This window comes from Petromyzon marinus, chromosome 21 (assembly GCF_048934315.1).
Source record: "Petromyzon marinus isolate PM22_M1 ecotype Great Lakes invasive population chromosome 21, UKy_Petmar_22M1.pri1.0, whole genome shotgun sequence".
NCBI classification, from domain to species: Eukaryota; Metazoa; Chordata; class Hyperoartia; order Petromyzontiformes; family Petromyzontidae; genus Petromyzon; species Petromyzon marinus.
This window is the reverse complement of record NC_133687.1, coordinates 3,678,927-3,703,728: the sequence shown is the minus strand read 5'-3', so window position 1 is coordinate 3,703,728 and position 24,802 is coordinate 3,678,927. Positions and strand designations below refer to the sequence as shown.

Sequence of the window (24,802 nt, the reverse complement as noted above, 5' to 3'; positions counted from 1 at the left end):
CAACACTGTCCATAGACTCAACACTGCACCATAGACTCAACACTGCCCATAGACTCAGCACTGCTCCACAGACTCAACACTGCACCATAGACTCAACACTGCACCATAGACTCAGCACTGCTCCATAGACTCAACACTGCACCATAGACTCAACACTGCACCATAGACTCAACACTACACCATAGACTAAACACTGCCCATAGACTCAACACTGCCCATAGACTCAACACTGCACCATAGACTCAACACTCTCCATAGACTCAACACTGCCCATAGATTTAACACTGCACCATAGACTCAACAAAACCCATATACTCACTGCCCATAGACTCAACACTGCACCATAGACTCAAACACCACCCATATACTCAACACTAACACCATAGACTCAACACTGCACCATAGACTCAACACTGCCCATAGACTCAACACTGCACCATAGACTCAACACTGCCCATAGACTCAGCACTGCTCCACAGACTCAACACTGCACCATAGACTCAATACTGACCCATAGACTCAGCACTGCTCCATAGACTCAACACTGCACCATAGACTCAACACTGCACCATAGACTCAACACTACACCATAGACTAAACACTGCCCATAGACTCAACACTGCCCATAGACTCAACACTGCACCATAGACTCAACACTCTCCATAGACTCAACACTGCCCATAGATTTAACACTGCACCATAGACTCAACAAAACCCATATACTCACTGCCCATAGACTCAACACTGCACCATAGACTCAAACACCACCCATAGACTCAACACTAACACCATAGACTCAACACTGCACCATAGACTCAACACTGCACCATAGACTCAATACTGCCCAGAGACTCAACACTGCACCATAGACTCAACACTGTCCATAGACTCAACACTGCACCATAGACTCAACACTGCCCATAGACTCAGCACTGCTCCACAGACTCAACACTGCACCATAGACTCAACACTGCACCATAGACTCAGCACTGCTCCATAGACTCAACACTGCACCATAGACTCAACACTGCACCATAGACTCAACACTACACCATAGACTAAACACTGCCCATAGACTCAACACTGCCCATAGACTCAACACTGCACCATAGACTCAACACTCTCCATAGACTCAACAATGCCCATAGATTTAACACTGCACCATAGACTCAACAAAACCCATATACTCACTGCCCATAGACTCAACACTGCACCATAGACTCAAACACCACCCATATACTCAACACTAACACCATAGACTCAACACTGCACCATAGACTCAACACTGCACCATAGACTCAACACTGCACCATAGACTCAACACTGCACCATAGACTCAACACTGCCCTTAGACTCAACACTAACGCCATAGACTCAACACTGCACCATAGACTCAACACTGCACCATAGACTCAACACTGCCCATAGACTCAACACTGCACCATAGACTCAACACTGTCCATAGACTCAACACTGCACCATAGACTCAACACTGCACTATAGACTCAACACTGTCCATAGACTCAACATTGCCCATAGACTCAACACTGCACCATAGACTCAACACTACCCATAGACTCAACACTGCCCATAGACTCAACACTGCACCATAGACTCAACACTGCACCATAGACTCAGCACTGCACCATAGACTCAACACTGCACCATAGACTCAACACTGCACCATAGACTCAACACTGTACCATAGACTCAATACTGCCCAGAGACTCAACACTGCACCATAGACTCAACACTGCCCATAGACTCAACACTGCACCATAGACTCAACACTGCCCATAGACTCAGCACTGCTCCACAGACTCAACACTGCACCATAGACTCAATACTGACCCATAGACTCAGCACTGCTCCATAGACTCAACACTGCACCATAGACTCAACACTGCACCATAGACTCAACACTACACCATAGACTAAACACTGCCCATAGACTCAACACTGCCCATAGACTCAACACTGCACCATAGACTCAACACTCTCCATAGACTCAACACTGCCCATAGATTTAACACTGCACCATAGACTCAACAAAACCCATATACTCACTGCCCATAGACTCAACACTGCACCATAGACTCAAACACCACCCATAGACTCAACACTAACACCATAGACTCAACACTGCACCATAGACTCAACACTGCACCATAGACTCAATACTGCCCAGAGACTCAACACTGCACCATAGACTCAACACTGTCCATAGACTCAACACTGCACCATAGACTCAACACTGCCCATAGACTCAGCACTGCTCCACAGACTCAACACTGCACCATAGACTCAACACTGCACCATAGACTCAGCACTGCTCCATAGACTCAACACTGCACCATAGACTCAACACTGCACCATAGACTCAACACTACACCATAGACTAAACACTGCCCATAGACTCAACACTGCCCATAGACTCAACACTGCACCATAGACTCAACACTCTCCATAGACTCAACACTGCCCATAGATTTAACACTGCACCATAGACTCAACAAAACCCATATACTCACTGCCCATAGACTCAACACTGCACCATAGACTCAAACACCACCCATATACTCAACACTAACACCATAGACTCAACACTGCACCATAGACTCAACACTGCACCATAGACTCAACACTGCACCATAGACTCAACACTGCACCATAGACTCAACACTGCCCTTAGACTCAACACTAACGCCATAGACTCAACACTGCACCATAGACTCAACACTGCACCATAGACTCAACACTGCCCATAGACTCAACACTGCACCATAGACTCAACACTGTCCATAGACTCAACACTGCACCATAGACTCAACACTGCACTATAGACTCAACACTGTCCATAGACTCAACATTGCCCATAGACTCAACACTGCACCATAGACTCAACACTACCCATAGACTCAACACTGCCCATAGACTCAACACTGCACCATAGACTCAACACTGCACCATAGACTCAGCACTGCACCATAGACTCAACACTGCACCATAGACTCAACACTGCACCATAGACTCAACACTGTACCATAGACTCAATACTGCCCAGAGACTCAACACTGCACCATAGACTCAACACTGCCCATAGACTCAACACTGCACCATAGACTCAACACTGCCCATAGACTCAGCACTGCTCCACAGACTCAACACTGCACCATAGACTCAATACTGACCCATAGACTCAGCACTGCTCCATAGACTCAACACTGCACCATAGACTCAACACTGCACCATAGACTCAACACTACACCATAGACTAAACACTGCCCATAGACTCAACACTGCCCATAGACTCAACACTGCACCATAGACTCAACACTCTCCATAGACTCAACACTGCCCATAGATTTAACACTGCACCATAGACTCAACAAAACCCATATACTCACTGCCCATAGACTCAACACTGCACCATAGACTCAAACACCACCCATAGACTCAACACTAACACCATAGACTCAACACTGCACCATAGACTCAACACTGCACCATAGACTCAATACTGCCCAGAGACTCAACACTGCACCATAGACTCAACACTGTCCATAGACTCAACACTGCACCATAGACTCAACACTGCCCATAGACTCAGCACTGCTCCACAGACTCAACACTGCACCATAGACTCAACACTGCACCATAGACTCAGCACTGCTCCATAGACTCAACACTGCACCATAGACTCAACACTGCACCATAGACTCAACACTACACCATAGACTAAACACTGCCCATAGACTCAACACTGCCCATAGACTCAACACTGCACCATAGACTCAACACTCTCCATAGACTCAACACTGCCCATAGATTTAACACTGCACCATAGACTCAACAAAACCCATATACTCACTGCCCATAGACTCAACACTGCACCATAGACTCAAACACCACCCATATACTCAACACTAACACCATAGACTCAACACTGCACCATAGACTCAACACTGCACCATAGACTCAACACTGCACCATAGACTCAACACTGCACCATAGACTCAACACTGCCCTTAGACTCAACACTAACGCCATAGACTCAACACTGCACCATAGACTCAACACTGCACCATAGACTCAACACTGCCCATAGACTCAACACTGCACCATAGACTCAACACTGTCCATAGACTCAACACTGCACCATAGACTCAACACTGCACTATAGACTCAACACTGTCCATAGACTCAACATTGCCCATAGACTCAACACTGCACCATAGACTCAACACTACCCATAGACTCAACACTGCCCATAGACTCAACACTGCACCATAGACTCAACACTGCACCATAGACTCAGCACTGCACCATAGACTCAACACTGCACCATAGACTCAACACTGCACCATAGACTCAACACTGTACCATAGACTCAATACTGCCCAGAGACTCAACACTGCACCATAGACTCAACACTGCCCATAGACTCAACACTGCACCATAGACTCAACACTGCCCATAGACTCAGCACTGCTCCACAGACTCAACACTGCACCATAGACTCAATACTGACCCATAGACTCAGCACTGCTCCATAGACTCAACACTGCACCATAGACTCAACACTGCACCATAGACTCAACACTACACCATAGACTAAACACTGCCCATAGACTCAACACTGCCCATAGACTCAACACTGCACCATAGACTCAACACTCTCCATAGACTCAACACTGCCCATAGATTTAACACTGCACCATAGACTCAACAAAACCCATATACTCACTGCCCATAGACTCAACACTGCACCATAGACTCAAACACCACCCATAGACTCAACACTAACACCATAGACTCAACACTGCACCATAGACTCAACACTGCACCATAGACTCAATACTGCCCAGAGACTCAACACTGCACCATAGACTCAACACTGTCCATAGACTCAACACTGCACCATAGACTCAACACTGCCCATAGACTCAGCACTGCTCCACAGACTCAACACTGCACCATTGACTCAACACTGCACCATAGACTCAGCACTGCTCCATAGACTCAACACTGCACCATAGACTCAACACTGCACCATAGACTCAACACTACACCATAGACTAAACACTGCCCATAGACTCAACACTGCCCATAGACTCAACACTGCACCATAGACTCAACACTCTCCATAGACTCAACACTGCCCATAGATTTAACACTGCACCATAGACTCAACAAAACCCATATACTCACTGCCCATAGACTCAACACTGCACCATAGACTCAAACACCACCCATAGACTCAACACTAACACCATAGACTCAACACTGCACCATAGACTCAACACTGCACCATAGACTCAACACTGCACCATAGACTCAACACTGCACCATAGACTCAACACTGCCCTTAGACTCAACACTAACGCCATAGACTCAACACTGCACCATAGACTCAACACTGCACCATAGACTCAACACTGCCCATAGACTCAACACTGCACCATAGACTCAAATACCACCCATAGACTCAACACTAACACCATAGACTCAACACTGCACCATAGACTCAACACTGCACCATAGACTCAATACTGCCCAGAGACTCAACACTCCACCATAGACTCAACACTGTCCATAGACTCAACACTGCACCATAGACTCAACACTGCCCATAGACTCAGCACTGCTCCACAGACTCAACACTGCACCATAGACTCAACACTGCACCATAGACTCAGCACTGCTCCATAGACTCAACACTGCACCATAGACTCAACACTGCACCATAGACTCAACACTACACCATAGACTAAACACTGCCCATAGACTCAACACTGCCCATAGACTCAACACTGCACCATAGACTCAACACTCTCCATAGACTCAACACTGCCCATAGATTTAACACTGCACCATAGACTCAACAAAACCCATATACTCACTGCCCATAGACTCAACACTGCACCATAGACTCAAACACCACCCATAGACTCAACACTAACACCATAGACTCAACACTGCACCATAGACTCAACACTGCACCATAGCCTCAACACTGCACCATAGACTCAACACTGCACCATAGACTCAATACTGCACCATAGACTCAACACTGCACCATGGCCTCAACACTGCACCATAGACTCAACACTGCCCATAGACTCAACACTGCACCATAGACTCAACACTGCACCATAGACTCAACACTGCACCATAGCCTCAACACTGCACCATAGACTCAACACTGCCCATAGACTCAACACTGCACCATAGACTCAACACTGCACCATAGACTCAACACTAACACCATAGACTCAACACTGCACCATAGACTCAAACACCACCCATAGACTCAACACTAACACCATAGACTCAACACTGCACCATAGACTCAACACTGCACCATAGACTCAACACTGCACCATAGACTCAACACTGCACCATAGACTCAACACTGCCCTTAGACTCAACACTAACGCCATAGACTCAACACTGCACCATAGACTCAACACTGCACCATAGACTCAACACTACCACCATAGACTCAACACTGCACCATAGACTCAAGACTGCACCATAGACTCAACACTGTCCGTAGACTCAACACTAACACCATAGACTCAACACTGCACCATAGACTCAAGACTGCACCATAGACTCAACACTGTCCATAGACTCAACACTGCCCATAGACTCAACACTAACACCATAGACTCAACACTGCACCATAGACTCAACACTAACGCCATAGACTCAACACTGCACCATAGACTCAACACTGCACCATAGACTCAACACTGCACCATAGACTCAACACTGCCCTTAGACTCAACACTAACGCCATAGACTCAACACTGCACCATAGACTCAACACTGCACCATAGACTCAACACTGCACCATAGACTCAACACTGCACCATAGACTCAACACTGCACCATAGACTCAAGACTGCACCATAGACTCAACACTGTCCATAGACTCAACACTAACACCATAGACTCAACACTGCACCATAGACTCAAGACTGCACCATAGACTCAACACTGTCCATAGACTCAACACTGCCCATAGACTCAACACTAACACCATAGACCTAACACTGCACCATAGACTCAACACTAACGCCATAGACTCAACACTGCACCATAGACTCAACACTGCACCATAGACTCAACACTGCACCATAGACTCAACACTGCACCATAGACTCAACACTAACGCCATAGACTCAACACTGCACCATAGACTCAACACTGCACCATAGACTCAACACTGCACCATAGACTCAACACTGCCCTTAGACTCAACACTAACGCCATAGACTCAACACTGCACCATAGACTCAACACTGCACCATAGACTCAACACTGCACCATAGACTCAACACTGCACCATAGACTCAACACTGCACCATAGACTCAACACTGCACCATAGACTCAACACTGCACCATAGACTCAACACTGCACCATAGACTCAACACTGTCCATAGACTCAACACTAACACCATAGACTCAACACTGAACCATAGACTCAACACTGCACCATAGACTCAAACACCACCCATAGACTCAACACTAACACCATAGACTCAACACTGCACCATAGACTCAAACACCACCCATAGACTTAACACTAACACCATAGACTCAACACTGCACCATAGACTCAACACTGCACCATAGACTCAACACTGCACCATAGACTCAACACTTTGGGCTGTGTGTCTCACGTTCCGCATTGTAACGGCGCGCTGTCCGCGTTGTGCGAAAAAGTGTCCCCACAATGGCAGAACCGCGTTGTAGCGAGGACCGGAGCGTACCCTCTCGCCACCCACTGCCCCTCCCCTAACCCTCCTGCCCCGCCCCTAACCCTCCTGCCCCGCCCCTAACCCTCCTGCCCCGCCCCCTAACCCTCCTGCCCCGCCCCCTAACCCTCCTGCCCCGCCCCCAGGACGCCACGTCAGGTGACTACAAGCGCGCCCTGCTGGAGCTGTGCGGGGGTGACGACGCAGGGGCCCAGCAGCTCGCCTCCCAGCTGCCCTGGTGACGGGCTGGGACAGCCACACATCCCCCAGAGATGCTCAACCGCACGAACGGACGCCCGTACAGCCGCACATCCACACAACCGCACAGCCGCACATCCACACAACCGCACTGCTGCACAACCGCACAACCCCAAAGCAGCACAACCACACAACCGCACAGCCGCACAACCACACAACCCCACAGCAGCACAACCACACAACCCCAAAGCAGCACATCCACACAACCGCACTGCCGCACAACTCCACAGCAGCACAACCACACAACCCCACAGCAGCACAACCACATAACCGCACAGCAGCACATCCACACAACCGCACAGCAGCACATCCACACAACCCCACAGCAGCACAACCACACAACCCCACAGCCGCACATCCACACAACCGCACTGCCGCACAACCGCACGACCCCACAGCAGCACAACCACACAACCGCACAGCAGCACATCCACACAACCGCACTGCCGCACAACCACACAACCGCACTGCCGCACAACCACACAACCCCACAGCAGCACAACCGTACAACCCCACAGCCGCACAACCACACAACCCCTCAGCAGCACAACCGTACATCCCCACAGCCGCACAACCACACAACCCCTCAGCAGCACAACCGCACAACCGCACTGCAGCACATCCACACAACCCCACAGCAGCACATCCACACAACCCCACAGCAGCACAACCACACAACCCCACAGCAGCACAACCGCACAACCGCCCAGCCGCACATTCACACAACCGCATAGCCGCACAACCTCCACAGCTGCACAACCGTACAAAAGGACAGCCGCTCATCCACACAACCGCACAGCTGCACAGCAGCACACCCCCCGCAGCCGCACACCCCCACAAACAGACAACCGCACATCTACACAAACGGACAACCGCACATCCGTACACCCGCACAAATGCCACATCCGCACACCCCCCAGAGCCACATACTGGCATAAACAGACAACCGCACACCCGCACAGCCACACACCCACACAACCGCCTGTTTGTCTCATAGACAGCCTGACAGATGAGAACTGCTGTCAAACTGCCTGTCCTACAGCCAGTGTGTGTTACAGGCGACTTGTTTCATTAGACTGTCTCACGCTCTCACATTCAGTGTATCTGCAGTTTGTCTATCTCACAAACACGTCTGTCAGTCTGACAGTCGATCAGTTATACTGCCTCACAGCCAGTGTGTGTCACAGACCGCCTGTCCGTTGGTTTGGCAGCCAGTCTGTCTGATAGACCAGCTGATGAACAGGCAGCCTGCCTGTTTCACGGACGTGTTTATCAGACAGTCTGCCAGGCAGTGTGGTGTGCGCGTGACGTATCAAGCAATAGATTGCGGCCTGGACGGTACTCATCTGTGACTCCACTCGCAAATCAGCGCGTCCCATGAATCGTCATCTCACTACCTGTAGATTAACTCTACCCATAGACTCAACACTGACCGTAGACTAACTCTACCCATAGACTCAACACTGCCCGTGGACTAACTCTACCCATAGACTCAACACTGCCCGTGGACTAACTCTACCCATGGACTCAACACTGCCCATAGACTCAACACTGACCGTAGACTAACTCTACCCATAGACTCAACACTGACCGTAGACTAACTCTACCCATAGACTCAACACTGCCCGTAGACTAACTCTACCCATACTCAACACTGCCCGTAGACTAACTCTACCCATAGGCTCAACAGTACCCTTAGACGAATTATACCCATAGAATTAACTCTACCCATAGACTCAACACTACCCTTAGACTAACTCTACCCATACACTCAACACTACCCTTAGACTAATTATACCCATAGAATCAACTCTACACATAGACTCAACACTACCCTTAGACTAACTCTACCCATACACTCAACACTACCCTTAGACTAACTCTACCCATAGAATCAACACTACCCTTAGACTAACGCTACCCATAGACTCAACACTACCCTTAAACTACCTCTACCCATAGACTCAACACTACCCTTAGACTAACTCTACCCATAGACTCAACACTACCCTTAGACTAACTCTACCCATAGAATCAACTCTACCCGTAGACTCAACACTACCCTTAGACTAACACTACCCATAGACTCAACACTGCCCATAGACTAACTCTTCCCATATACTCAACACTACCCATAGACTCAACCCTACCCTTAGACTAACTCTACCCATAGACTCAACCCTACTCACATATTAACTGGAACGTGCATTATTATGCAAATGCTATGCAAATGGTATGAAAATGAGATGCTAATGTTGCGATTAACCATGGCGACTAATTGGATGGCTGCTGATTTGCAGGATGCCCACTCGCCGGTGGAGGCGGCTGGTACTACATAGCTTTACGCACCGCGCGGCTTGCCTTGATGATGAGATGATAATAAACCTCGCTTGTTAAGACACTTATCTCTTTCTCTCTGTGTGTCTACGTGTGTCCGGGTGCGGAGCGGTGGCGCACTAGTTAGCGCGCTGCGCTACGAACCCGGCGATCCGAGTTCGCTTACCGCTCATGGCCAACACCAGTAGCGATTATCCAAACCGGTCCTGGGTCTCCCCTAGGTCGACCCAGCCTCAATTGACGCGGTGCTGGCTGCCCACCCCCCTAGGTGCTCGCTAACAGCACTTGCCCCAACGGTCTTTTAAGGCTATGCGGGGGATCTTTGTATTTGGTGGTTGAACACAGTGTTGTTCTTGAACACAGTGTGGTGGTGGTGGTGGTGGTTGAACACAGCGTGGTGGTGGTGGTTGAACACAGCGTGGTGGTGGTGGTGGTTGAACACAGTGTGGTGGTTGTGGTGGTGGTTGAACACTGTGGTGGTGGTGGTGGTTGAACACAGTGTGGTGGTGGTGGTTGAACACTGTGGTGGTGGTGGTGGTTGAACACAGTGTGGTGGTGGTGGTGGTTGAACACAGCGTGGTGGTGGTGGTGGTTGAACACAGTGTGGTGGTGGTGGTTGAACACAGTGTGGTGGTGGTGGTGGTGGTTGAACACAGTGTGGTGGTGGTGGTGGTTGAACACAGCGTGGTGGTGGTGGTGGTGGTTGTTGAACACAGTGTGGTGGTGGTGGTTGAACACTGTGGTGGTGGTGGTGGTTGAACACAGTGTGGTGGTTGTGGTGGTTGAACACAGTGTGGTGGTGGTGGTGGTTGAACACAGTGTGGTGGTGGTGGTTGAACACAGTGTGGTGGTGGTTGTTGAACACAGTGTGGTGGTGGTTGTGGTGGTTGAACACAGTGTGGTGGTGGTGGTGGTTGTTGAACACAGTGTGGTGGTGGTTGTGGTGGTTGAACACAGTGTGGTGATGGTTGTGGTTGTTGAACACAGCGTGGTGGTGGTTGTGGTGGTTGAACACAGTGTGGTGGTGGTGGTTGAACACAGTGTGGTGGTGGTGGTGGTGGTTGAACACAGTGTGGTGGTGGTGGTGGTTGAACACAGTGTGGTGGTGGTTGTTGAACACAGCGTGGTGGTGGTGGTTGTGGTGGTTGAACACAGTGTGGTGATGGTTGTTGAACACAGTGTGGTGGTGGTGGTGGTGGTTGAACACAGTGTGGTGGTGGTGGTGGTTGTTGAACACAGTGTGGTGGTGGTGGTGGTTGAACACAGTGTGGTGGTGGTGGTGGTTGTTGAACACAGTGTGGTGGTGGTTGTGGTGGTTGAACACAGTGTGGTGATGGTTGTTGAACACAGTGTGGTGGTGGTGGTGGTTGAACACAGTGTGGTGGTGGTGGTGGTTGAACACAGTGTGGTGGTGGTGGTGGTTGAACACAGTGTGGTGGTGGTTGTTGAACACAGTGTGGTGGTGGTTGTGGTGGTTGAACACAGTGTGGTGGTGGTGGTGGTTGTTGAACACAGTGTGGTGGTGGTTGTGGTGGTTGAACACAGTGTGGTGATGGTTGTGGTTGTTGAACACAGCGTGGTGGTGGTTGTGGTGGTTGAACACAGTGTGGTGGTGGTGGTTGAACACAGTGTGGTGGTGGTGGTGGTTGTTGAACACAGTGTGGTGGTGGTGGTGGTTGAACACAGTGTGGTGGTGGTTGTTGAACACAGTGTGGTGGTGGTTGTGGTGGTTGAACACAGTGTGGTGATGGTTGTTGAACACAGTGTGGTGGTGGTGGTGGTGGTTGAACACAGTGTGGTGGTGGTGGTGGTTGAACACAGTGTGGTGGTGGTTGTTGAACACAGTGTGGTGGTGGTTGTGGTGGTTGAACACAGTGTGGTGATGGTTGTTGAACACAGTGTGGTGGTGGTGGTGGTTGTTGAACACAGTGTGGTGGTGGTTGTGGTGGTTGAACACAGTGTGGTGATGGTTGTTGAACACAGTGTGGTGGTGGTGGTGGTTGAACACAGTGTGGTGGTGGTGGTTGTTGAACACAGTGTGGTGGTGGTGGTGGTGGTGGTGGTTGAACACAGTGTGGTGGTGGTGGTGGTGGTGGTGGTTGAACACAGTGTGGTGGTGGTTGTGGTTGTTGAACACAGTGTGGTGGTGGTGGTGGTTGAACACAGTGTGGTGGTGGTGGTTGTTGAACACAGTGGTGGTGGTGGTGGTTGAACACAGTGTGGTGGTGGTGGTGGTTGAACACAGTGTGGTGGTGGTGGTGGTTGAACACAGTGTGGTGGTGGTGGTGGTTGAACACAGTGTGGTGGTGGTGGTGGTTGAACACAGTGTGGTGGTGGTGGTGGTTGAACACAGTGTGGTGGTGGTTGTGGTGGTTGAACACAGTGTGGTGGTGGTGGTGGTGGTTGAACACAGTGTGGTGGTGGTGGTGGTTGAACACAGTGTGGTGGTGGTTGTGGTGGTTGAACACAGTGTGGTGGTGGTTGTGGTGGTTGAACACAGCGTGGTGGTGGTGGTGGTTGAACACAGTGTGGTGGTGGTGGTGGTTGAACACAGTGTGGTGGTGGTGGCCACGCCACAAGGACACTCCCTTCCCGTGGGTGGGCGTTGAGGAGGTGTGGTAGCTTGCCTCTGCCAGGAGACGGCGGTAGAGCAGAGCAAATGTGGACCCCACGTGTTCCTCCTCCACGGGATAGGGCGTTGTTTTGCGAGGTGCTCCGGTTTCCACCCCACACGTATAAACAACTCACGTTGAAATTGGCTGAACACATCACCATATATATAGAGAGAGGCCCGCAGAGCTCGGGAAATGGTTTGGATAGCGTTGCCTCCTTACCACGTGGCTGTTGCTGCCTTTCCTCTCGTCTGTGGTTCCTCCTCCTGGCGCCTTTGAGTCGTCCCCTCTGTCTCTCTGAGTCGTCCTCTCTCTTGAGTCATCCCCTGTCTCTCTGAGTCGTCCTCTGTCTCTCTGAGTCGTCCTTTCTCTCTTGAGTCGTCCTCTCTCTCTTGAGTCATCCCCCCTGTCTCTCTGAGTCGTCCCCTGTCTCTCTTGAGTCGTCCTATCTCTCTTGAGTCGTCCCCTCTCTCTGAATCGTCCCCTGTCTCTCTGAGTCGTCCTCTCTCTCTGAGTCGTCCTCTCTCTCTTTGAGGCGTCCTCTCTCTCTCTCTGAGTCGTCCTCTCTCTCTGAATCGTCCCCTGTCTCTCTGAGTCGTCCTCTCTCTCTGAGTCGTCCTCTCTCTGAGTCGTCCTCTCTCTCTATAAGTCATCCTTTCTCTCTCTGAGTCGTCATCTCTCTCTGAGTCATCCCTTGTCTCTCTGAGTCGTCCTCTCTCTCTGAGTCGTCCTCTCTATAAGTCGTCCTTTCTCTCTCTGAGTCGTCCTCTCTCTCTATAAGTCATCCTTTCTCTCTCTGAGTCGTCCTCTCTCTCTCTGAGTCATCCCCTGTCTCTCTGAGTCGTCCTCTCTCTCTCTGAGTCGTCCTCTCTCTCTATAAGTCGTCCTTTCTCTCTCTGAGTCGTCCTCTCTCTGAGTCGTCCCCTGTCTCTCTGAGTCGTCCTTTCTCTGAGTCGTCCTCTCTCTCTGAGTCGTCCTCTCTCTCTCTGTCGTCCCCTGTCTCTCTGAGTCGTCCTCTCTCTCTGAGTCGTCCTCTCTCTCTCTGAGTCGTCCCCTGTCTCTCTGAGTCGTCCTCTCTCTGAGTCGTCCTCGCTCTGAGTCGTCCCCTGTCTCTCTGAGTCGTCCTCTCTCTCTGAGTCGTCCTCTCTCTCTGAGTCGTCCTCTCTCTCTTTGAGGCGTCCTCTCTCTCTCTGAGTCGTCCTCTCTCTTTCTGAGTCGTCCTCTCTCTCTCTGAGTCGTCCTCTCTTCCTGAGTCGTCCTCTCTCTCTCTGAGTCGTCCTCTCTCTGAGTCGTGCCCTCTCTCTCTGAGTCGTCCTCTCTCTTGAGTCGTCCTCTCTCTCTGAGTCGTCCTCTCTCTCTGAGTCGTCCCCTCTCTCTGAGTCGTCCTCTCTCTCTGAGTCGTCCCCTCTCTCTGAGTCGTCCTCTCTCTCTGAGTCGTCCCCTCTCTCTCTGAGTCGTCCCCTCTCTCTGAGTCGTCCTCTCTCTCTGAGTCGTCCTCTCTCTTGAGTCGTCCTCTCTCTGGGTCGTCCCTCTCTGAGTCGTCCTCTCTCTCTGAGTCGTCCTCTCTCTCTGAGTCGTCCTCTCTCTCTGAGTCGTCCTCTCTCTCTGAGTCGTCCTCTCTCTCTGAGTCGTCCTCTATCTCTCTGAGTCGTCCCCTCTCTGAGTCGTCCTCTCTCTCTGAGTCGTCCTCTCTCTCTGAGTCGTCCTCTCTCTCTCTGAGTCGTCCCCTCTCTGAGTCGTCCTCTCTCTGAGTCGTCCTCTCTCTGAGTAGTCCTCTCTCTCTGAGTCGTCCTCTCTCTCTCTGAGTCGTCCTCTCTCTCTGAGTCGTCCTCTCTCTCTGAGTCGTCCTCTCTTTCTGAGTCGTCCTCTCTCTCTCTGAGCCGTCCTCTCTCTGAGTCGTGCCCTCTCTCTCTCTGAGTCGTCCTTGTCTCTCTCTCTCTCTGAGTCGTCCTCTCTCTCTGAGTCGTCCTCTCTCTTGAGTCGTCCTCTCTCTCTGAGTCGTCCTCTCTCTCTGAGTCGTCCCCTCTCTCTGAGTCGTCCTCTCTCTCTGAGTCGCCCCCTCTCTCTCTGAGTCGTCCCCTCTCTCTGAGTCGTCCTCTCTCTCTGAGTCGTCCTCTCTCTCTTGAGTCGTCCTCTCTCTGAGTCGTCCCCTCTCTGAGTCGTCCTCTCTCTCTCTGAGTCGTCCTCTCTCTCTGAGTCGTCCTCTCTCTGAGTCGTCCTCTCTCTCTGAGTCGTCCCCTCTCTGAGTCGTCCTCTCTCTCTCTGAGTCGTCCTCTCTCTCTGAGTCGTCCTCTCTCTCTCTGAGTCGTCCTTTCTCTCTTTGAGGCGTCCTCTCTCTCTCTCTGAGTCGTCCTCTCTCTCTGAGTCGTCCCCTGTCTCTCTGATTCGTGCCCTCTCTCTCTCTCTCTGAGTCGTCCCCTGTCTCTCTGAGTCGTCCTCTCTCTCTGAGTCGCCCTCTCTCTCTGAGTCGTCCTCTGTCTCTCTGAGTCGTCCTCTCTCTCTGAGTCGTCCTCTATCTTTTGAGTCGTCCCCTCTCTGAGTCGTCCTCTCTCTCTCTCTGAGTCGTCCTCTCTCTCTGAGTCGTCCTCTCTCTCTCTCTGAGTCGTCCTCTCTCTCTGAGTCGTCCTTTCGCTCTTGAGTCGTCCTCTCTCTCTGAGTCGTCCCCTGTCTCTCTGAGTCGTCCCCTGTCTCTCTGAGTCGTCCCCTCTCTCAGTTGTCTCCTCTCTCTACAAGAGCGAGCGGCTCCTGTACAACGCCGGTGGAGAGTTCCACGGCTCAAGGAGGATGATCACGTCGGGAGCTGTGCACAGCTGTAGTAGCATCACGTGACCACAAGAGGGCACTCCCACACATCACAGCACGCCTCGAGATCCATTCACTCTCATAGAGAGATCCATTCACTCTCATAGAGAGATCCATTCACTCTCATAGAGAGATCCATTCACTGTCATAGAGAGATCCATTCACTCTCATAGAGAGATCCATTCACTCTCATACAGCTCTGTTGATCTACAGAGATCCATTCACTATCATAGAGAGATCCATTCACTATCATACCGCTCTGTTGATCTACAGAGATCCATTCACTAGCATAGAGAGATCTATTCACTCTCATAGAGAGATCCATTCACTATCATAGAGAGATCCATTCACTATCATACCGCTCTGTTGATCTACAGAGATCCATTCACTCTCATAGAGAGATCCATTCACTCTCATACAGCTCTGTTGATCTACAGAGATCCATTCACTATCATAGAGAGATCTATTCACTCTCATAGAGAGATCCATTCACTATCATAGAGAGATCCATTCACTATCATAGAGAGATCCATTTACTCTCATCGAGAGATCCATTCACTATCATAGAGAGATCCATTCACTATCATACCGCTCTGTTGATCTACAGAGATCCATTCACTCTCATAGAGAGATCCATTCACTCTCATAGAGCTATGTTGATTTACAGAGATCCATTCACTCTCATCGAGAGATCCATTCACTATCATAGAGAGATCCATTCACTATCATACCGCTCTGTTGATCTACAGAGATACATTCACTCTCATAGAGAGATCTATTCACTATCATAGAGAGATCCATTCACTATCATACAGCTCTGTTGATCTACAGAGATGTATTCACTGGCATACAGCTCCATTGATCCCACAAGAGATCCATTCATTCTCATATAGCTCAATTGATCTCACGTAGGAATATTCACTGTCATAGAGCTCTTTTGATTTCACAGAGATCCATTTACTGGCATCCATCATAGACTATCCCTCGAAATGAGGTATGATTGTCTTCCATAGAAAAGTTTGATTATACTGTGTAGGAACCTCCTGGTTACACCAGCAGCCCACAGGGGATTATTGTGTCCGTCCGTCCGTCGTGCATCCAAAAATGGGAGGGGTGGGGCTGGGTGGAGAGGGGAGGGTGGGGAGGGGCTGGGTGGGGAGGGGCTGGGTGGAGAGGGGAGGGTGGGGAGGGGCTGGGTGGGGAGAGGCTGAGTGGGGAGGGTGGGGAGGGGCTGGGTGGAGAGGGGAGGGTGGGGAGGGGCTGGGTGGGGAGGGTGGGGAGAGGCTGAGTGGGGAGGGAGGGGCTGGGTGGGGAGCGTGGGGCTGGGTGGGGAGGGGAGGGTGGGGAGGGGCTGGGTGGGGAGGGTGGGGAGAGGCTGAGTGGGGAGGGCGGGGCCTGGTGGGGAGGGTGGGGAGGGGCTGGGTGGGGAGGGTGGGGAGGGGCTGGGTGGGGAGGGTGGGGAGGGGCTGCAACACAAGCAATCATCATCAGGTGTGAAAACCACGGCAAGAAATTTTGAAAAAAGTGGCGGTTTTTCTTTTTGCTTATTGTTTTATATTTTTATTATTTTATTGTTTCCCTTCTACGTGACTTTACCGAAAGAACCAAGAATATATATTCCCCACTGTTGTTAATGGAAGTTTGACAGTTTTTCATTGACGCATTGGCGCAAGAGGTCTTGCTTGATCAAGTCCTTGAGTCCTTCGACGTTGATCTTCCATCGGCATCACTTCCGCTCCAGCCATCGCCTGGGAGCCAGTTTTATAGACATGATTGACCAGATGAGTCGATGATCAGTCCAGCAATCACCAGATTCCAGTGCAGCCTGGGTGATGCAGACATCTTTGCGATTCCAGGCACGAAAAATTATATAATAAATTTTGATTTAAAGCTTTCGTGACTGCAGGGATTCATATTCTTGGTTCTTTCGGTAAAGTCACGTAGAAGGGAAACAATAAAATATTGTTTTTTTAATGGTTTTATATTTTTATTAATTATATAATAATCAATCAGGGGCCAATGCTTAGATCGTGGATTTTGCCATGATGTTTTGCATTTGTTTTTTCTGGCAGAACAGGATGATGAGTCCATGTTCTGCATTTAGTCAAGAGGAGGATGCCATTGGAAGTGACTGTTCCCACTCCTTCCTTGCCAATGGTTCCATTCCAGAGGCTTAAGTCCCTTCTGACTCTGACATTAAATCACCGAGAAGAATAAGTTTATCAACCCTCAGGAATGGTAGAAAGGACCTGGTGAAGGTTGGCATTAAATTCTCCATTGGTTTCATAATCGGATTCAAGAGTTGGGGCACATGCGCTGATGACAGCGCCATATTGGCTCCCCGCCAGCTTGAGACCAAGAGTTCATGGGGCGCCCGCCGATTTCGATCGGTAACTCGTCAAGTTGATTGGTGAGTTCGTTCTTGATGGTGAAAACCAACTCCGTGCAGCCGCCGTTGATCTTCGTGTCTGCCTTCCTAAGAGGGGGCATAGCCACCTCCTTGTCCCTTGAGCTGCCACCCTACTGCTTGCCGAGTCTCACAGAGGGCGGCCCACATCAATGTTGCGTCGTCTGTGTACCCGGGCCATGATTGCGGTGCGGCGTTCTGGGCGTTCACTTTTCTGGTAGTCCATAAGGAGTCCTGACATTCCACGTCCCACATTTCATTATCTGGCTTTTACGTTTGTTTCCACCGCAGTAATGGCGACGCCTCTGTACTCGGTTATCCAGTCGGCAAGGGACGCGACAGACTATGCCCAGGGCACCTTTTTTGAGCCCTTTCCCCAAGTGGAGTGAGCAGAGTGGATCATGATGAGGACTGATCAGTCGCAGTTGCAGCTGCCGACACGCACTCCTGTCTCCTGCAAGTGTTAGACGACCTTCTTGTACATTGCCGAGAAAAGGTCTGTGGATCCCAATGATAATTATGGAACAACAAAAATCACGACGTTTCGGCCACAACACAAGCGGCCTTCATCAGGTGAAGGGAGCAGACTGTCTCGAGGACAGCGCTGGAGTGAAACAGTCTGCTCCCTTCACCTGATGAAGGCCGCTTGTGTTGTGGCCGAAACGTCGTGATTTTTGTTGTTTTATTTTCTACCTACGTGACTTTACCGAATAGAACCAAAGAGTATGGATCCTTGCAGTCACGAAAGCTTTAAATCTAGAATAATTATGGAAATTCCATAGTTTTACCATGAAAAGCCTTCTTGACTCAAAAATCGTCTTTTCTTAAATATCCAATAGGGTTTATATTAACCAATTCTATGTCTTTTGAAAGAATATGATGGATTAATTAAGCAAACAATGAGTAATTAAGGTTCAGGGTATGTGGAAAAGTAAGTGGACCCCTGGTTTCATTAGCTTAATTAAAGAAATAATTATAACCAGGTGTTTAAATAATTAGGTAGATCTTCAGGGGTGATTTTGGGATGCCTCACTTTTTATAAAATCATAAACTTTGTGAGGTTGGTCTTTACCACACAGGTGTGCGGAAACAAGTCATGTCATGATCAACATAAATATCTGAGGACCTCAGAAAAAAGGGTTATTGATGCTCATCAGTCCGTCAAGGGTTACAAAACCATTTATAAGGATTTGGGGCTCCACCAAATCCACTGTCAGACAGATAGTCTACAAATGGAGCAAGTTCTACAGCACAGTCACTCTACCCTACCACAATTCCTCCACGAACAAACCAGAAAACCATCATGGAAGTCACAAAGAACCCCTCAATAAAACATCCAAGGATGTGGGCCACGCTTGCCCTGGCTAATGTGAGTGTTCATGACTCAACGATCAGAAACAGAATGAACAAGAATGGTGTTAGTAACAGGTTTTCACCCTATATTCTTAGCTCTTTCGGTAAAGTCACGTTGAAGGGAAACAATAAAATAATAATATATATAAAACAATACAAATTCTAGCGACGTTTCGACCATAACACAAACGGTCGTCATCAGGTGTGTCGGTTTGCATTCATTTATTTATTTTTAAACGTTGTATTTATTTATAAAAAAAACGTCAGCACCACGCACAGCGATTTGGCAGTTTATTTAGAAGGACTAGTCCATCTATGTTCTGAGAAGAGTAGGGGGGAGACGAAATATGAATGTATGCTGTCTGAAAACCACTGTAAGCGTGAACAATCAATTAAGACCTGAAATGGTTTATCAAATCTTTCCAATGATTGCTAAGCCAGAATCCATCTTCTCGGTTGAACTTGTATCTGTGCTTGTGTATGTGGATAGCCTCATGAACGAATCTCTCATGGTAGCCAGATGGCTTACAAAGAACCTCTGTCTTACCCTTTTATCTGGCACAAAAACTGACACCTTTATACAAGGGATCATGTTTGCTGTTTTTGAGTTGTACGCCTTTTGGCGTCTTCTGGTCCAACACCAGTGGAGACTAGGCTCTAAGAAAAGCCGTCTCGGGTGTGGACCAATACAATTCAAGGACAGTGCCAATATTATTATCAGAGTTGTCTTTTTTGTTTGCATTTTGACTGCTTGTGTTGTGGTTATTGCAAACATGATCCCTTGTATAAAGGTGTCAGTTTTTGTGCCAGATGAAAGGGTACAAACCTATTCCTATATCTTGTTACTGGCAAAGGAGGTCTCATAATGTAAGAATGGTGTTCATGGAAAGATCGCAAGGAGAAACCCACTGCTCTCCAAAAACAACATTGCTGGCAGTCTGAATTTCGCCAAAGAGCATACAGATGATCCACAAGACTTCTGGACAGACGATTCAAAGGTAGAACTTTCTGGCCTCAATGAGAAACGTCATGTTTGGCGAAAACCAAACGCTGCTTTCGAACAAAAGAAACCACGTACCAAGCGTCAAGCGTGGTGGTGAGAATGCGATGGTTTGACGCTGCTTTACTGCCTCAGGACCATGGACGGCTTGCCATCATTGACACAACCATGAATTCTGTATTGTATTAGAAGGTTCTAGAGGAGAATGTCAGGCCATCCGTCCGTGAGCTGAGGCTGAACCGAAGGTGGGTCTTGCAGCAAGACAATGATCGTGGACATGGAAGCAGATCTACAAAGGAATGACTGCACAATCATAGATTCTGCGTTTTACAATGGGCTAGTCAAAGTCCGGACCTAAACTCCATCGAAATGTTGTGGCAGGACCTGAAGCGAGCTGTCCATGCACGGCAACCCTCAAATGTCACCGAGTTGAAGGAGTTCTATCAGCAGGAATGGGCCAAAAATCCTCAAATCCGATGCCAGAGACTGACCAACGGTTACAGGAAACGCTTAGTTGCAGTCATTGCTACTCACCAGTTACTGCATATAAATGTCCACGTACGTTTTCACACGTGGTTATTGAATTTAGACTCATTTTAGGATGAATAAATGTTGAAAGAGTATCATGTTTGCGTGCCATTCATGTGATCGTGTCATTTGCATCGATTACTTAGACTTAGATTAAGATGCAATCAAATGTTCGGTTTGAAATGTGTGAAACGTGTGAACGTCCCCAAGGGGTTCACACACTTTTTTTGTTGTCTCGGCACTGGAGCCGTCGACCTTCCTGCCAGTTTGTGGCTAGAAGCTTCCAGACTTCACGATCCTGCTCCCGACGTTACCAGATGGTCGCCAAAGGACTTGCATGGAACGTACTGCACGCTGTTGTTCCCTCCACGAAAGATGCCTGTGCGTGATTGCCTTTAACGCGGAGAAGCTGCCGCACTACACATCACAGCGGCTTTCTCCGCACAGCTCTTGACAGAACCTGGCCGTGAATCCGGTGGCAAGGAGACCGATTGGAGATATCGTTCTGCTGTAGCCTTCGTCCGCCTATCACAGCCGTTGAGATCGAAACTTCTTCTGCCGTTTGAGGACTTGTTCGCCCATGGCTGGGCGCAGGTCGGCTTATTGTAGTGGTGGCCTATGCTCGCCACGCCACGGCATCGTCAAAGGATGCATGTGGCTTTGCGAAAGGAAAAGCATCGCTATCTGCAGTCCTGAAGACACCCCGGTGGTGCTGACTCAGACGAGCGGACATTTCAAGAGTTCTATTAATTGCACAGAGCTCCATTCACTCACACATAGCTCGATTCATCTGACAGATATCCATTCACTCACATAGAGCTCTATTGATCACGCAAATATCCATTAACTGGCATGGAATTCTATTGATCTCACAGATATCCATTCACTCACAGAGATCCATTAACATTTCTAGAGTTTTATTGATGACGCAAATATCCATTAACTGGCATATAACTCCATTGATCTTACAGAGATCCATTCACTCACATATAGATGTATTGATCTCACAGAGAGCCATTAACATTTATAGAGTTTTATTGATCTCACAGAGATCCATTCACTAACATATAGCTCTCTTCATCTCACAGAGATTCATTCACTCACATGTAGATGTATTGATCTCACAGAGAACCATTAACATTTATAGAGTTCTATTGATCTCACAGAGATCCATTCACTAACATATAGCTTTCTTCATCTCAAAGAGATCCATTCACGCTCACTGAGCTCTATGGATCTGACAGAGATCCATTCGCATTCATAGAGTTCTATTGATCTCACAGAGATCCATTCACTGTCATAGAGCTCTATTGATCACACAGATCAGTTCACTATCATAAGCTCTTACATAGGTTAGGCAGTTGTGGTAATTCCACGTTCCTATGGCGCGGCACAGACCACCCAGTGAACAGTGGCAGTTCACTCCTTACACAATGGTACCGACCCCTGAGCGATGATCACGATGTTCCCGTGGTGATGATGATCTTGATGTAATGATGACAATGGTTGTGTTGATGATTTAGTTAATGGTGATGTTAATGATGATGATGATGATGTCGCGGATGCTACTCATGACAATGTTAATGCTGATGACGATGCCGGTGATGGCAATGATGGCGCTGGTGTTCATGCTCATGTTATGAATTATGCCGGCGATGTGACTGATAATGGCATTGACTGATGGGGTTATGGCTGCTGCTGCTGTAAGACCTCAGACCGCGACCTCAATTACCCGGTTAGACTCCGGTTATTCCTGTCCTGGGCTTAGCCCGCCCCATCCTCCCCCTCCTCCCCCCATCCCCCTCCCCTCGGTCGCGTGCCGCCTTTAATGTTCCGACTAATCCCAGCCTTTGATCTATCTATGTGTGTGTGTGTGAGAGAGTTCGTGTGTGTGTGTGTGTGAGAGAATGTGTGTGCGTGTGTGTCTGGTGGGATGTGTGTGTGTTCGCGTGTTTTGTGTGTTTGCGCGTTGGGATGTGTGTGTTGGGATGTGTCTCACTCCGAATCAGTCGAGCGGCAATATCTTTTCATCGGTTGCGTAACGCTGTGTGGAAGCTACCTGGTCTGTCGCTCCGCACGAAGCTTCAGGTCTTCTCGGCCACGGTCATTCCCTCCCTTCTCTACGCTTGCGAAACGTGGACCCCCCTAATGGAACATCTTCGTTGGTTAGAAACATTTAGGCTGGCCTGCCTTCGATCCATCCTGGGTTTAACCAGGCTGGATTGTGTGAGGAGCTCACAAATCCTTGAAAGATCTGGGCAAGGTCCCATCGGTGAGCTCCTCCGGGGGGCAAGGCTGCGATGGCTGGGTCATGTAGCCCGCATGCCCAGCCACCGCATGCCGAAACAGCTTTTGTTCGGCCGGATTGAGGGGGCTAAACGGGCACGGGCTAGAGAAGAGATGGAGTGATGTGATACAGGAGGACGTGGAGCTGAGTGGACTTGCCGATGACTGGTACCAGCGGTGTCAAGATCGGTCTCTGTGGAGGAGGCTCGTGAAGGACGCTACTGGGCAGTTGGAGGCAGTCGCCCTCCAACAACAACGGAGGGCGGAGGAGCGACGCTCACAACAACGAGCGGAGCGCCGGGTGGCTAAGGCACAGCAGGTTGGCACAGTAGGGGGCACAGGCGGTGCATCAGCCAGTCATCTCAGTCAGTCGACCCGTGGCACCTGGGCCTGTCCCGTGACCTCCTGTTAGCGAGCTTTCGACACTTCACGTGGCCTCAACGTGCACCTAGCCTGGTACAAGCGCCGTGGTGACGTCACCGCCACTTAGTGGCCTATTGCTGTTGTCTCATATGCATCTTTATGTACGCGTTGTGACGTATCTTGGGCCACTATGGCGCACATTGCCAGTTACTCAGAGCGGAGAACTGGGGTGTACTTAGCCCTCTCTGCCAGCAGGGTGCGCTGTGCCATGGTTAATGGTCACTCAGGAGCATAGCTCTAGCGGCGGGCAGATAGATAGAGAGAGAGAGCGTACGAGGATGTAGCAGCCCGATTGGCCGGCAAGGGCACGTGACAGGACAGGGTAAGGATGTGGGCCAAAGGGCACAGAAGGGACACGTGATGCAAGGCCCAGAGTCTTCTGGTGAGTTCTAGAAGGGGGCGTGGCCGAGAAGGATCCGGGCCACGCTGAGGGGCATAAAAGGGAGGTCCCGGGGTCCAATCCGGGCTGTCTACTGTAACGGAACCCCGCCGCGCTAAGTCTCTTCGGTCTCCGCTCTTCACGCTCGGCATTGTGGGTCAGGCAGTGCGTTAACTGACCTGACCCGGTTATGTAGTTACCCTGTGGTAGTCATAGACTAAACGCGTTGCCTCCTAAGTGAAGGGTGTCTCTCGCGTGAACCCACTACGATTTAGTACACGTGCGTGTATGTATATACATAGGGTACACGTGCGTGTATACATTTTACACATACGGTATACGTGTGTGCGATTCTGGACCTCCCCGAGGTGGGCTCAGCCATAAAAGAAAATCTACTTTGTCAAGACTGAAAGCCCATCAACAGCGTTGCTGGGGAGACAAAGGCGGCCGGGCGTGGCTAGCCTGCCACACCGCCGCCTCACAGTTCCTGGACCTTCACAGGCGCTGCTGCTGCTGCTGCTGCTACTTACCACCCCCCACACCACACACCACCACCCAGCAGAACAGTGGCGGTGGGCTACACGGGGCGGCTTTGTCTGTGGTGTGCGTCTGTGTGGTGCGAGATTTCATTTCTCTCGCCGTTTTCATC

At 49.7% G+C, this 24,802-nt stretch overlaps 1 protein-coding gene across 1 annotated transcript in view; it reads left to right on the top strand.

The window, feature by feature from the left end:
- LOC142925535 (annexin A4-like) overlaps positions 1–10,425 on the top strand; it is a 95,551-nt gene extending 85,126 nt beyond the window's left edge. Inside the window, exon 10 of the mRNA XM_076068416.1 lies at positions 7,915–10,425. Coding sequence (XP_075924531.1) covers positions 7,915–8,010 — 96 coding nt within the window. The 3' untranslated portion in view covers positions 8,011–10,425. The remainder of the gene's footprint in view (positions 1–7,914) is intronic.
- Positions 10,426–24,802: the final 14,377 nt, after the last annotated feature.